This window comes from Volvox carteri (assembly GCF_000143455.1).
Source record: "Volvox carteri f. nagariensis unplaced genomic scaffold VOLCAscaffold_89, whole genome shotgun sequence".
Classification (NCBI taxonomy): domain Eukaryota; kingdom Viridiplantae; phylum Chlorophyta; class Chlorophyceae; order Chlamydomonadales; family Volvocaceae; genus Volvox; species Volvox carteri.
This window is the reverse complement of record NW_003307632.1, coordinates 33,767-46,329: the sequence shown is the minus strand read 5'-3', so window position 1 is coordinate 46,329 and position 12,563 is coordinate 33,767. Positions and strand designations below refer to the sequence as shown.

At 59.5% G+C, this 12,563-nt stretch overlaps 2 protein-coding genes across 2 annotated transcripts in view; one reads left to right on the top strand and one right to left on the bottom strand.

The window, feature by feature from the left end:
- The window catches only part of mapkk1 (mitogen-activated protein kinase), a gene marked incomplete at both ends in the record, with an annotated part of 7,154 nt that extends 6,778 nt beyond the window's left edge, over positions 1–376 (top strand). Inside the window, one exon of the mRNA XM_002958240.1 lies at positions 344–376. Within this exon, the coding sequence (XP_002958286.1) occupies positions 344–376 (33 nt within the window). The remainder of the gene's footprint in view (positions 1–343) is intronic.
- A 2,529-nt stretch (positions 377–2,905) lies between these two features.
- Positions 2,906–9,026, bottom strand: VOLCADRAFT_99490 (uncharacterized protein; the record flags this gene model as incomplete). The annotated part of the gene is made up of 8 exons (XM_002958214.1): positions 2,906–2,937; positions 3,149–3,226; positions 3,563–3,867; positions 5,273–5,441; positions 5,572–5,947; positions 6,586–7,824; positions 8,209–8,331; positions 9,024–9,026. 8 exons carry the CDS (start codon positions 9,024–9,026, stop codon positions 2,906–2,908), a joined length of 2,325 nt encoding a protein of 774 aa, XP_002958260.1.
- Positions 9,027–12,563: the final 3,537 nt, after the last annotated feature.

Here is a 12,563-nt window from a genome sequence, read left to right as displayed (position 1 = left end):
CGTCGGCTAATAATATTAGGGACTTCTGTATTTTTTTCCCTACAAGGCGCTTCCCTTGTACACAGCACATCACAGCAGGGCAAGGCGCTGCTGATCAGTCGGCGAGTCGGCACCAACGCACGCACAAAGTGTCACATCCTGCACACCAGCGATACCACATGCACAACAAGCACCTGCCCAGATACCCCCTCCCCTGCGTACGACACACCACAACCACACAAAACCGCTTCTCAACAACCAGTCAGGTAACAACATCGGCCCAAAGCATATGGATCGAGGAATACATACATACATATTCACAACAGCGATATTTTATGACATCTTTGAACACCCCTCTCTGCAGTCTTCAAAGCCAAGAAGGGGGTTCACCGGTTAGCTCGTAGGGGCTTGTTGGCGCGGGAAGTTGGCACGAACCGATAAGTCACAGGACGGATTCGCTCCGCCAAGGTCTGGGCTCTTATCTAAAGATAGAGTAATAAAAACTCTCTCTCTCTTGTTGTTTTTTTTGGGCGGGGCCCCAGCGCGAAGCGCCCAGGGGGGTCCCGACCTGTAGGATTGCCCATGTCCGTGTGTGTGTGCGTGTGTGCGTGTGTGTGTAACGGACCAAACATAATATCTCGCCCGGCTGAAACGCGTTATAGGTACTATACAGCATTCTTTATTGCAGGGTATCCCTTCGGACCACCAGACGGCTGGTTAGACCGAGGTGTCTGTTCGATTAGGGTAGGAACCCTGAAAGAGTGTCATTCCTTAATTAGGAAACACTTATTAATCTCAAGGTGTTCTTTGACTGTTCATAGATCAGTCTTAATCAACCATGCCTTCATCGCTTTGCGATTTGGCTCTGTAACGCTATAAGGCGCTACAACATCTGCCCCCCTTTCTAGACGCCTGCGTCCACGCGGCGCACAGTCCAATAGGCATCAATAAGAGATCTGTCGGGGAAAGCAGGTTCCTCAATCCAACTGTTATTCTCATGTCCATGACCAACCCATTTCACGAGGTACCGTGTCAGGGTTCGGTTTCGGAGCTTTCGTTCATCATGAGCTAGGATGCGTTTAGGTGTCCACACAGAGGTAGAACGTTCAAGTTCACTTCTCACTGTAGGTCGAGGTGGTAGTACAGTGCCATCGGATCGATAAGGCCGTAACAACGATACATGGAACACGTTATGGAAACGATATTCCTCTGGAAGGATCAATCTAGCAGCAGCAGGATTGATCATCATGATGATCAATCAAGAATGAGTGGCCCAATTTTTTGTTGGCTACAGTGACACTTCAAATTTATATGAGGGAAACTGTGATGATAAGTTAACTTAAGAAATTTTACTTGTTTAATCCGCGTTTGGGCCACTCATTCGTGACTGCTACCCATCTCAATCGTGAAAGGTCCAATCCATTTAGGCATCAGCTTCTTCGAACCTTTCTGAAGGGTTAAGTTCTTCGTACTGAGTAAGACTTGTTGTCCTCCAGTAAACGACACATCACGTCGTCCTTTATTCTGTTGCTTAGTCATCCGATCTTGCGCAGCCATCAAAGCAGATGTAGCAGCGGCTAGTTTCTTGGCATACGTATCGACGTAACCCTTAGCAACGGGAACTGTGTCACCGAGTTCGAGTTGTACAGGGGTCTTAGGATGATAGCCATAGTTCAGGAAGAATGGACTAACTCCTGTCGAACGATTTTTCGAGTTATTAATCGCAAATTCAGCAGGTCCGAGGTATATCTCCCTTTGTGAAGGTTCCTGATCACAGTAGTTTCCAAACATGTCTCCAAGGACGCGATTACTGTCTGACCATCAGTCTGCGGATGGAAAGCAGTACTCATCGCCTGCTTCACCTCTAGCCTCTTCATGAGAGAGGTCCAGAAAGCACCAGTAAACTTGGTGTCACGATCTGAGACGATGGTGTCTGGTAAACCGTGAAGCCGTACCACGGTGTCAAAGAATAAATCTGCAGTTTCTTCTGCATCTATTTCTTTCTTGCATGGTCGTACATGCGCCATATTAGTTGGTCTACAAACATCGTGGGTATCTGGTGAAGCAGCTGGTTTGGAAGCGGAAGGATTGAACGTACTGTTGTGTTGATGGCTGCCGTACTGGACAGGGCTCAAATGCGCATGCGTCAGTGTGGAATGTGAAGGGGGCTACGGCTCGTTTATATGAAGAAGAGTAAGACGACTGCTTGCAGTGTCCACTTGGACGAAGAGATCTGGTGTAGTGCTGGGCGCGTGTGACCAACAGGAAGTATCACTCATAGATGCCGAACGGAAAGAGCAGCTGCAGTACACGAACAAGAACTTTGCGTTTGAGTGCACAGTACAGCCTGCCTTGATGCATCTAGAGCTGGGGCTGCGCCCGCGCGTTTGATGACCTGTAAAAAGCGCTGTGGTAAAGTGGACGAGGTGGACGATGAGAATCCGAAACATGTATTACAAGGTGTAGCCCGAGCAGTGACTGCCTGCTTTCACGGACAAGAGGAATGACGGTTTGAAGACGGGACAGGGTGTGACCACCGGATATGTACTTGTAGCCGCCTAGAGCAAAGCCCTGCAGCAAAGCACGAGATGCTTGCAGGGCAACGGGTCATATGGATGCAGTGGCCATATTCATGCAAGAGTGTCATGACAAGCACACCAAAAGTAATGCAGCTTGGCCAAGTGGAGAACAGTAGTTATGGACTGTAGTTATTTCCAATTCAAGGCTTGCCGGCATGAATACCATCATGACAATGCCGGTTTGTCCCTCAAGGACACATCACGCATAATCTCTGCTATGCGGATGTGACTGCGTGCATCATGCACTCATTACTGGGGGTGCAACTGATGTGCCCTCGCCTGACATTCTGCTGTCGACCATGGTGGGGGCCATTGCCGAGTCTTGGGATGTAATGTGCTTCCAAGTGCTACATGCCCATGCCGGCAGCCTCCCCAGCACCTGCACGGCAGAGCAATATGGAGAAGCTCTACAGCAGCACCGGCTGCTGCCTGGTGATGTTGAGCTGACGGTTCTCGGGCGTGCTCTCAACATTGTGCTCACAGTGTTCAACCCGGCTGGGCTGCAGGTCTGCTATTGGGGCTCCAGCACAGCACCAATGGAGGTCTACCTCATTCGGCGGATGGGCCTCACTGGCACCCCTGCGTCTTACCGCCTGTTGGATATGATGCCGGGTGTGTGGACAGGGCAATGCCGCCAGCATCTGGTCGCAGCTTGTTGCACGGTTGGCCTGTGCATGTCAGAAACACCGTCAACCGAGCAGGCTGGTCACGTGTGTGCTGTCATGCATGGGATGGACAGCCACTGTGACTTCACTGTGCAGCAGATCTTGGCAGAATGGGCTGATCAGCATAGACCTGTGGTTGAGATGTGGCGGCTGCTTGAGGCGATACAGCAGTGATCACAGCAAAGCAGTCATCACAGCAAGCACCGCTGCAGCAGCAGCAGCAGGAGGAGCCGCAGCAGTGCAAGTGGGCCACTGCACAGCCAAAGCGCCAGCAGCACCATCGTTGATCCGAAATGCCATCGCCCAGTCCTGCCGTACCAGATCGTGAGTAACGTGTACCTGGGTACTTCAGAGCATCCTGGTGCAGTGGCCCGGGCCACAGCCTTGGCATCTCCGAGTGGCTGGCCACTTGGGGCACTGTCACAAGCATGCTGCTGGCCAGTGCACTTGTGGTGTGCACTGTGTGCAGTACTGCACTAGTGTAACCAGCACCAACCTCCATGATGACCTCAAGTGATGGGCCACTGTGCAGCCTGTCGGTGCCGGCATTGCGCCATACTCCTTCCACAACAGCTTGCATGCCGGCAGCATGACCACACCTGATGGCCTGTGGCGCCTGTGTCTGCACTGCACTCCCCTGCATCCTGTGAACATTGGCAATGAGCGGGCAGAGTTTTTGGTCTTCCATCCTCCAGATTATACCAAGGCCATCGTGTCACTCGACACCATCAACCAGCTGTGATTAGGCCTTGTGGACGTCGGGCTTGGATTCTTTTCAGCTGCCTATGGGTTTGTCACCGGCAAGCTTCGACAGCAGCATTGCATGGAAGTGCTGGCTTGGATTGGGCACAGGACTCCATGTGCTGGGTCAACATGCTGCCCTGGGCACTGCAGGAAGTGCTGGGATGGAGTGTGCAGCACAACCCACTTGTCAGGGAGTTCCTCACTGTGTCTAAACAAGTCCCGCCCAATCACCCTTTGCCATATCTGTCACCAGCCGACGTGCGATCTTTTGTCGCCAATGTACAAGCCTGCAAACTGCTCATGCTTGCCACCCTGGAAACTGCGGAGGCAGCATGCTCTCTGATATCTATGGTTGTGCCCTCAATCTAGACAGCAGGGTCATCTTAGGGTATACCGGTAGGACCAAGAAGCAGATCGTTTTATGTAGGTTCATGGTATATAGGGTGGTATACAGGCCTAGGCTGCTGTAGCTGCAGACCCCTGTAGCGAGGCGCGCTGTGTCGTGCGGCTTATCAGTGGCCGCTGGACTCCGGAGGCGGGAGGCAGGGGGGGAAAGACGAACCACGAACGAGTGGGGAGGTGGGGAGGGAGGGCGGGGTAAGCAAAGCCCCGGGTGATGCGGCTGCCGTTTGTTGCTGCATGGCACTGGTATTAATAGCATGGCAGCCACTGTGGCGGGACTGTGTTGAATTATCATAATATGTAAACATGCTGATGGGCCGACAATGAAGCATTGTAAAAGTATGACTGCCTACCTGCCACTGCAGGTTCGGTGCCCCCCCCCCCCCGCAGCCCTGTAAGTCCCGCCCCCCGCAGTCACACAAGGCTGCACAACTAACGGCCACCCCCTCTCGACAATCGGTTGGCCGGTCAGAAACAAATCAGAAGGGGGCTGAGGAAGCGCGAGCGAGGGACAAGTACATAAGGGCCCGTGAGGGCTCGTTACCGAACAAGAAACTACCACCTCGAGTTTTCTAGCACCAGCTCTATAGCACCACCACCACTACCACCAACACCACCAACGTCCTTTTCAGGATTTTGCCAAAATCGCCCACTTCAGCCCCCTAGCTGCAAACCCGCGGCACATCGCGGCTATCTCGTCCCCTCCCCTTCCCCCTCCTCTCCCTCCCCCTCCGCATCCCTCCCCTCATCAAAAACCTGCTCGTCCAACGCCCTGACCAGCTCCGGATTGCGCTCCCCGAGCAACCGCCGAACCACAGCCAACCGATCCAGCTCAGCAGCTAGCTCCGCCCCCTCACCACCCGCCTCAACATCAGCACCCGCCGCCCCCCTCCTGCCAGCCACCTCCCCCACGTCCATGTCGGCGTGTGGAGCAGCTCTCCATGCCCCAGCAGGCGCAGTCGTAGCAGCAGTGGCAGTACTGCTATCCGAGCCGTTTCCGGCAGCCCCAGGCGCAACAACGACCACGGCCTGTTTAGCGGCGGGCCCCTTCGACGGCGCTGCAGCACCCACACTGCGAAGCAACCCGCGAACCCCGGACGCTAACGGGAAGGTGATGGGCGCAAACGAGCCGCCGCCGCCGCCACCACCATCGCCGCCACCATCACTGGAGTCGGCGCCACCAACCGCAAACGCCATCGCACCTGCCGCCGCCGCCGCTACTGCGGCAGCAGCAGCAACAGCTTCCCCGCCCCTGCCAGACGGCCGCTGCACACCGCCACCTCCCCTCCCGCCGGCAGCCCCCTGCCCCGCCGCCGCCGCCGCTGCTGCTACCGCCGCTGGGCCCATTCCCGCGCCAGCGAGGAGTGCCAGCGCGCCCGTCAGTGGTGGTAATGGTGGTGGTGGTGGTGGCTGCGTTGTTGAGGCTGTGTCTTGATACGCATAGTTCGAGAGCCCCAGCCTGCTCCCCGGTCTGGAGGCGGACGTCGGGGGGTGTTGCAGGTCCAGGCTGTAGCTGCTCCTGCTGCTAGCGCTACTGCTACTGCCCGGGCGGAAGGAGGAGCTACTGCCGGGGCGCCGCTGGTGATGGGAAGCGGGGCGAGAGGCGGTGGTTGTGGGGCGAGCGAGGGGGGCCGGTCCGGGGCCCCCCGGGCCCAACCCGGCGCTTGTTACGGCGTGCGGGTTTCCCCCCCGGGAGAGCGGCCGGCCCTCGCGAATCTCCTGTGTGTGCCAGAGACACACACATACACCACAGGGCGCCGGGGGAGGGGGAAGCGGACAAGCAAATACACAACTTCAACGCAGCGAGTTGACGAAAAAGACAATAAATTTAAATAGAAGTCATCTAGAAAAAATAGTAGTTACATAATATTATTAAAATCATATATTTAAGAACAGTATTACATGGGGTGGGGGAAAAGAGGTTTCACCTTGATGTCCTTTCCAAGTACCCAGCACGCCCAGCAGACCCCCCTCGCCAGGACCTCGCTGCCCAAACCAAACCCCCCAACCTGCCCCCCAAACCCCCGGGGGGATTTGAATCCGGGCAAACCAAGCATGGGATATATATGGCAAAACAAACAAACAAACAAACAAACAAGCCCAAGGTCCCCACCTTCTCATCAATCAGCACACAACTTAAACCCCCCTCGAAACCACTGTCGTTCCTATCTCCTCCAGCATGCATGTCCCCCTCCCTCCCCCCCCCACCCAACCACCTGCACTCCCGCAGCCACCACGTCTAGAGACCGGTACATGGCGGCCGCAGCCGCGGGGGGCAGCTCAGACAGCTCCTCAAGTGCACTGGTCAGCGCCGCAGCCACCGCACCACCGCACCCCCCGCTGCTGCTGTTGCCGCCGGGATGCACCGCCAGCGGCACCTGCGCCGCCGCCGCCGCCCCCCCCGGTCCCACAATGTTAATACCCTGCGCCCCCTCCTCATCTCCCGCATCCACCAGCTCCAGGTCCGCATGGCTGTTGCGCAGGTCGGTCAGCGGCGACCGGGGGCCTCCCCGGAGTGTCTCAGGATCCCCATGGGGATGGCGGGGGAAGAGTGTGGCGCCGCCGCCGCTGCTGCTGCCGTACAGCTGTAACGGCTGCAGGTGCTTCACCCCCGCGGAGTGCCCTTCCGCTCCCACCCCCGCCGGTGCTCGGGGCCCCGCTGGGCCCCCCCCCAGGGTTCCTGAGCCCTCCGGAGCTGCGGACACGACGAGCACATCCACACGACCGCCGCCGCTTCCGGCCACAGCTGCAGCGGCCTTTGGTCGTGCCGGCCCTGCCACCGCCGCCGCCGTCCCGTCCCGCTGCTCCGCCGGCCCCCCGCTAGCTGCCCTAGGTCCCGCACCCCCCGATAGTGGTGCTGGTGACAGCGAGGACGAGGCGGAGGACGAGGCGGAGGAGGAGGGCGGCCGGGCAGGTGCCAGGCGCTGCAGCTGTCGCAGCGCCTCCGCCAACCCACTCTGCGCTTCGTACTCCGCTGCCGAGCAGCCGCCGCCACCCGCGCCTTCCGCCGCCTCAATGGCCACAGAAGCTGCCACCTGCAACTGGCGGTACACCGCCCGCTGGGCAGATCCGGGTCTGCTGCCTCCCGCTGTGCCCTCCCCCAGCGGACAGCCCTCCAGCCCGAGGTACCTGAGACTCCCGCCTCCCTCCGCTCCCTCCCCCTGCTGCGGCTTCACTGCGGTGCTGCTGCTGCTGCTACTGCCCCGTGCACCACCACTGCCGCCGGGTGCTGCACCCGCACCCGGGCTCTGCTGACGTCCTGACTGCGGTCCTGGTGTCGGAGGGAGTGCGAGGGAGCCCAGCTCGGGCGGTAGCGCGGTGAGGTTGTGGTTGTAGCGCAGGTCTAGGTGGGCGAGGCGGGTGAGGCAACCCAGCTGGGGGGGCAGGCCGGCGGCAGTGAGTGCGTTGTCCCCGAGGTGCAGCTCCCGGAGGCAGCCACCCAGACCCGACAGAGCCTGTGGGCGGTGTTGGGGGGAAAGGGGGGAAAGGGTGGAGGTTGTCGGTGGTACACACCCTGTAGTGGGGGGGGGAGGGGGGGTTTGGCACGGAGGCGCATCAAAGGGGAGGTGGGGGTGGGGTTAACATGTCGAGGACAGGACGAGGGGGGCGCAGGTGAGGAGAGAGACGCCGCTGATAGGTAAGGAGAGGGATTCGATGCGTGCGGGTGTGTGTGTCTGTGTGTCTGTGTGTGTGTCTGTGTCTGTGTGCCGCAGCCAGGAGAGGGAGATGATAGAGATGAAGCACCAGAGGACATCTGCGATGTCAGCAACACAACATACGGCATCGACAGGCCTAATCGAAATCTACGCAACCAAATCCGCAAAGGCCCTTTCTCTCACCTCCGGATGCAGCCTCTGAATCTGGTTGTAGTTGGCTTTTAGGCAGGTCAGGGCCGTGAGGGCACCCAGGCAAGCAGGGAGGTCCCTCAGCTGGTTGAAGGACACGTCGAGGTGGGTGAGGCTCTGGGGGTGAGGCGACCACGTTTACGCGGATGGAGGAGGAGGGCGGTGGAGCACAGAGAATGGGGGGAGCGCAGCGATGCTGCTGCTGCGAGAGCTGACAGTTGGCGGGGTGTCGTGGGCATTTTCGTTGGAGGAAGATGTTTCGGAACTGTTTCGGTCACGCGTGGTTTTGCGGAGAAGAAATGGAGTGGAATTGCAAGGAGGCTCTTTGGAGGACAGTCAGGGGTTGATGACAAACAAGCTTGCGGAGATACTCAGCAGGTAGACGCAAGGTTCTCGTCATGCTGTAAAACAGGAGGACAAACCCCGCGTGCGGAAAAGGATGTTTGGGCATTTGACGAAATAAGGCTATGGCCGGCCCCGGGCCCACCCTCTCACTTTGAGTTCTGAGAGCGCTTCCGGCAAAATGACCAAGCTATTCACAGATAGGTCCAATTGAAGAATCCCACAGCACGCGAATATAAGTTTTGGCACCTCCGGGAGCTGCCTGCGAGCGGAAGTGGTGGGTTGCTAAACCCGGCGGACGCTGAACTTCACAGGAGGTAGCAAGTAATCACCTGCCAGACAGGTACAGTTCTCCAGAGGATAGTGCGTCAGAAAGATCTGCTGCGTCCTGCGTGCGCAAAGAACTGCGTACATTTCAGATGCAAAGCCCGTGTGGCAAAACAGTGCCAAAGCAAGCAAGGACCCACCATGCAGCCACGCCGCAATCAGATTTATTCTAATACAGGACCTTGAGCCTGCAAAAGCCCTTTGCCATGATACGAGCAAGCCTTTGTACAGCACAATAACAGGAATCCTTCTAGCATGGCACCCGCACGAAGGATTACTAATATTAGATGTGCATATTAAAATAATTCCCCTTGCACACTATGTCTGGGGACGTACTCCGTTTTCCATGTTTCTTGTCAGCGCCGTAGTGCTGCTTGTCACCTGGTAAGCAGGTTTCTCTATTCTTCAAATACATGTGCGATTCCTGTTTAAACTAGTGGTTTCTTGTACGCGTCAACGACTACGACTGTACAATCTGACGAACATTTCCCAAAAGCTCTGTGTTTGGCACCTCTAGTTTGGCTGCTCTCGTTTGGCTCCTCAGCGTTTGGCTGCCTTGCAATTTTAGCGCATTAACGCTGCCTCCTGTGTCCAGGGTTTTGAAGGTATTATTTGGTATGGTAATGGACGTGCGCGGACTTCCAGGTGGGAACGTCTGGGGTTGGCGCGCTGCCGCCATGGAGAAGAACTGGTGGGAGGTTGCCAATGACAGGAAGCCTGCGGATCATGAGCTTGCCGCCAGCCTCGGCACGGAAGATTGCAGCAGCGCCCACAATCCAGTGCCTCCAGTTCCGCAATGCGCCTGCCTGCAATGTGGCACTTTCATACCAGTACCCAAAACTTGCGGAAACTGCAAGCTTGCCACTTACTGGTGAGGGCACTTACTTGGCTTTCCCTGCACTATCACGGGGCATGGCGGGAAGTGAGCTATCTCTTCGGGACGCTTGCCTTCGTTGCCAGGTCCTAATCCCAGTACCCGGCATAGCCTTGAAAGTTACGCTATTTACCTTTGCTTCGGATTGCTTCCTCGGCAGCTGATCGGCGATCGCTTGGCTTCCCCTCCCCCCAACCGCGGCACCCTGTTCCGCTCCCGCTCGGCTTCGTAGGCATATCCTATCCTCCCGCCTATCCGCCCGCCCCTCCAACCTTCACCGCATCATCAGGATGCGCACTACCCCCTCTATCATCTTTACCCAGCCCACCATCATGTTCCTATTTTCATACTCCTCCCCACCATCCTCCTTGCAGTCCGCGCTCTCCCGTCTTTCGCGCAGCCATTTCCTCCCCTCCCCCCATCCTGCAGCTGCCCGCACCATCCTGTTGTTCCCCACTACCACCCGCCCCTTCCCCACATACCCTCCCGGCAGCTCGCGGGAGTGTCAGCGGCAGCACTGGAGGCGCCACAAGCCTCAGTGCGCCCGATTGCAGCAGGCCGAGAGGGACAGGGCCGCCCGGGGTCTGCCCCGCCCCCCACCGCCCCCACCGGACCCGCCGCTGCAGCTGCCCACCGGCCAGGTGAGGTGCGGGCCCAGGACGAGCCGTGGTAGCTAAAGGAGGAAAGGGCAGTGGTGGGTGGCCATCCAGGTGGTACATCAATAGCAGCACAGGGGGAATAGGGGCGTTACCGGTTTTGTCCCTGTCAGTTCAAAAGCGGGGGGGGGGGTCAGGTCAGCCAAGGGGGGGCAGTTGGTCAGGGTCAGTGGGGTGGGAGGAGGAGGTAGATAGGCAGTAGGGCAGTAGGGGGCGAGTAGAGCCAGTGGAGCTCTGGCCCCACATGTATGTTTGTATGTTTGTGTGTGAATGGCACCCCAAACTGAGCTGCCCGTTTCCTCCGCCGCCGCCAACGCCGCCGCCGCTACCATGGGGTGCTCTCCCTGTCCCCCTTACCCGGAGTCAGCCGGTCTTCAGCCGCCACGGCTACCGGGCGCTGCTGCTGGCGCATCGACTGGGGAAGCAGGCTGCGAAAGCTGCCTCTCAGGCCGCAACTGCTCACCCCACCCTCTCCGCTGGACCCGCTCCCCTTGACGGCTACTGGGAGGCGGACCAGCGCGCAGAGGAACAAAGGGCCCGGCACCTGCAGCATCCGAAAGGCAGTGAGGTGAACTGCAAGGGTGGCCAGCTGGTCGGCTCCGAAGCCCACATCAGTCGGGGGCGCCAGGGGCAGCCGCCACAGCAGCAGCAGGCGGAGGAGGGCCAGGGCGGTCAGCGGTCAGGGCGGCAGAGCCCCTGCACCGGTAGCTCACCCCCCCCCGTGTCCCCCGCTCCCTCGTCGGTATCGGTGTCTCTGGGCGCGCCAGCTTCCTCCTCCTCCTCCTCCTCCGCGGCCGCCTCCTCCACATCCCTGCCCGCCGCCGAGTCCTCCACCTCCCCGCTGCCCTCCTCTTCCGCCAACTCCTCCTCCGAGGGGCCGCTCCTCCCCGGGCCACAGCAGCAGGACCGTGACCGCGACCGCCACCATCAGCAGCACCTGGTGAAGAAGGAGGAGGGGGAGGGGGAGGAGGGCGACTTTGAGGACTTGAGAAATGAGTGGCCCTGGTCGTGGCCCGTGCCACCCTCCCCCGCGCTGCTGACGCCGCCGCGCCCTGCCGGAATACTCAACAGCGGTAACTCGTGCTACGCTGCCTCTGCCGTACAGGCCCTCCTGGCCACCCCAGGCCTTGGGGAGTACCTTCGCAGCGGGGCGCACTGCGGGGGTTGTGTGGCGCCTCGGCAGGGGGAGGCGCCCGGGGGCCTGTCGCGGTAAGGGGCGGGGTCGCGAAGTTGGTGATAGGGGGGGGGGTAGGGGGGATTTCGGCTGGCGGGGTGGCTGTTACCCTGTGTCGAACTGTGTCGGTAGCTTTCCCTCCTTTTGGGGATCTAACCCCGAATGGCGGCAGGCGGGGGAGGGGCCTCTCCCCACCTCGTTTTCCCCCCTCCCAAGCACCCCCCCCACACCCTCCCCGTCTTTTATATCTATCTCCCCCTCCCGCCCTCCCGCCCTCCCACCCCGTTCCAGGTGGTGTCCAGCCTGCGAGCTCTCCCACATCGCCGCCACGGCAGCCGCCCGTGTGGCCGGGGAGGCAAGTACGACACCAGTGACAGCGCCAGGGGGGCCTGCTGCTGCTGCTGCTGCTGCTGCTGCTGCTGCTGCTGCTGCTGCTGGTGCTGGTGCCGCCAGTGCACCCGGCGGCCCCCACACCGGCGCCACCGGGGCTGCCGCCTCCACAGCAGGCCGGGGTGTGTGGTCCTGGTCCTGGTCGCGGCCCCGGAACCAGGCGGCTGCTCAGGCGGTGGACGCACGTGAACTGACACGGCATGTGTTTCGTCTGGGCAGGACGCTGGTACCCGGGCGGCAGGTACCGGGGGCGGGGGTGTGTGCGGGGCCGCGGGGGTGGTGGAGGGCTGGGGACTTGGCCAGGAGAGAGGGTAATGGTGGGAGAGGTGCGGGTCCCCGTGCTTTCCGCTGCCCTTGGCAGAAACCTCCTCCTTGCGTTGCGCCCTGCCTCCTACCGACCGTAGCCACCTCCCTCCCCTTTCCCTTTCCCCCCAACCTTTTCGGACCGCTACGGCAGTTTGGTACGTGGGTTGGTCGGCAGTCGCGCCTGTCCGTTGTACCCTCCTTCGCGTCCTGCGTCATAGCGGAATGTTTCCCCTCTACCTCCCCTACCAGCCCACCATCACTCTCCCTCGGGGATCCTCAG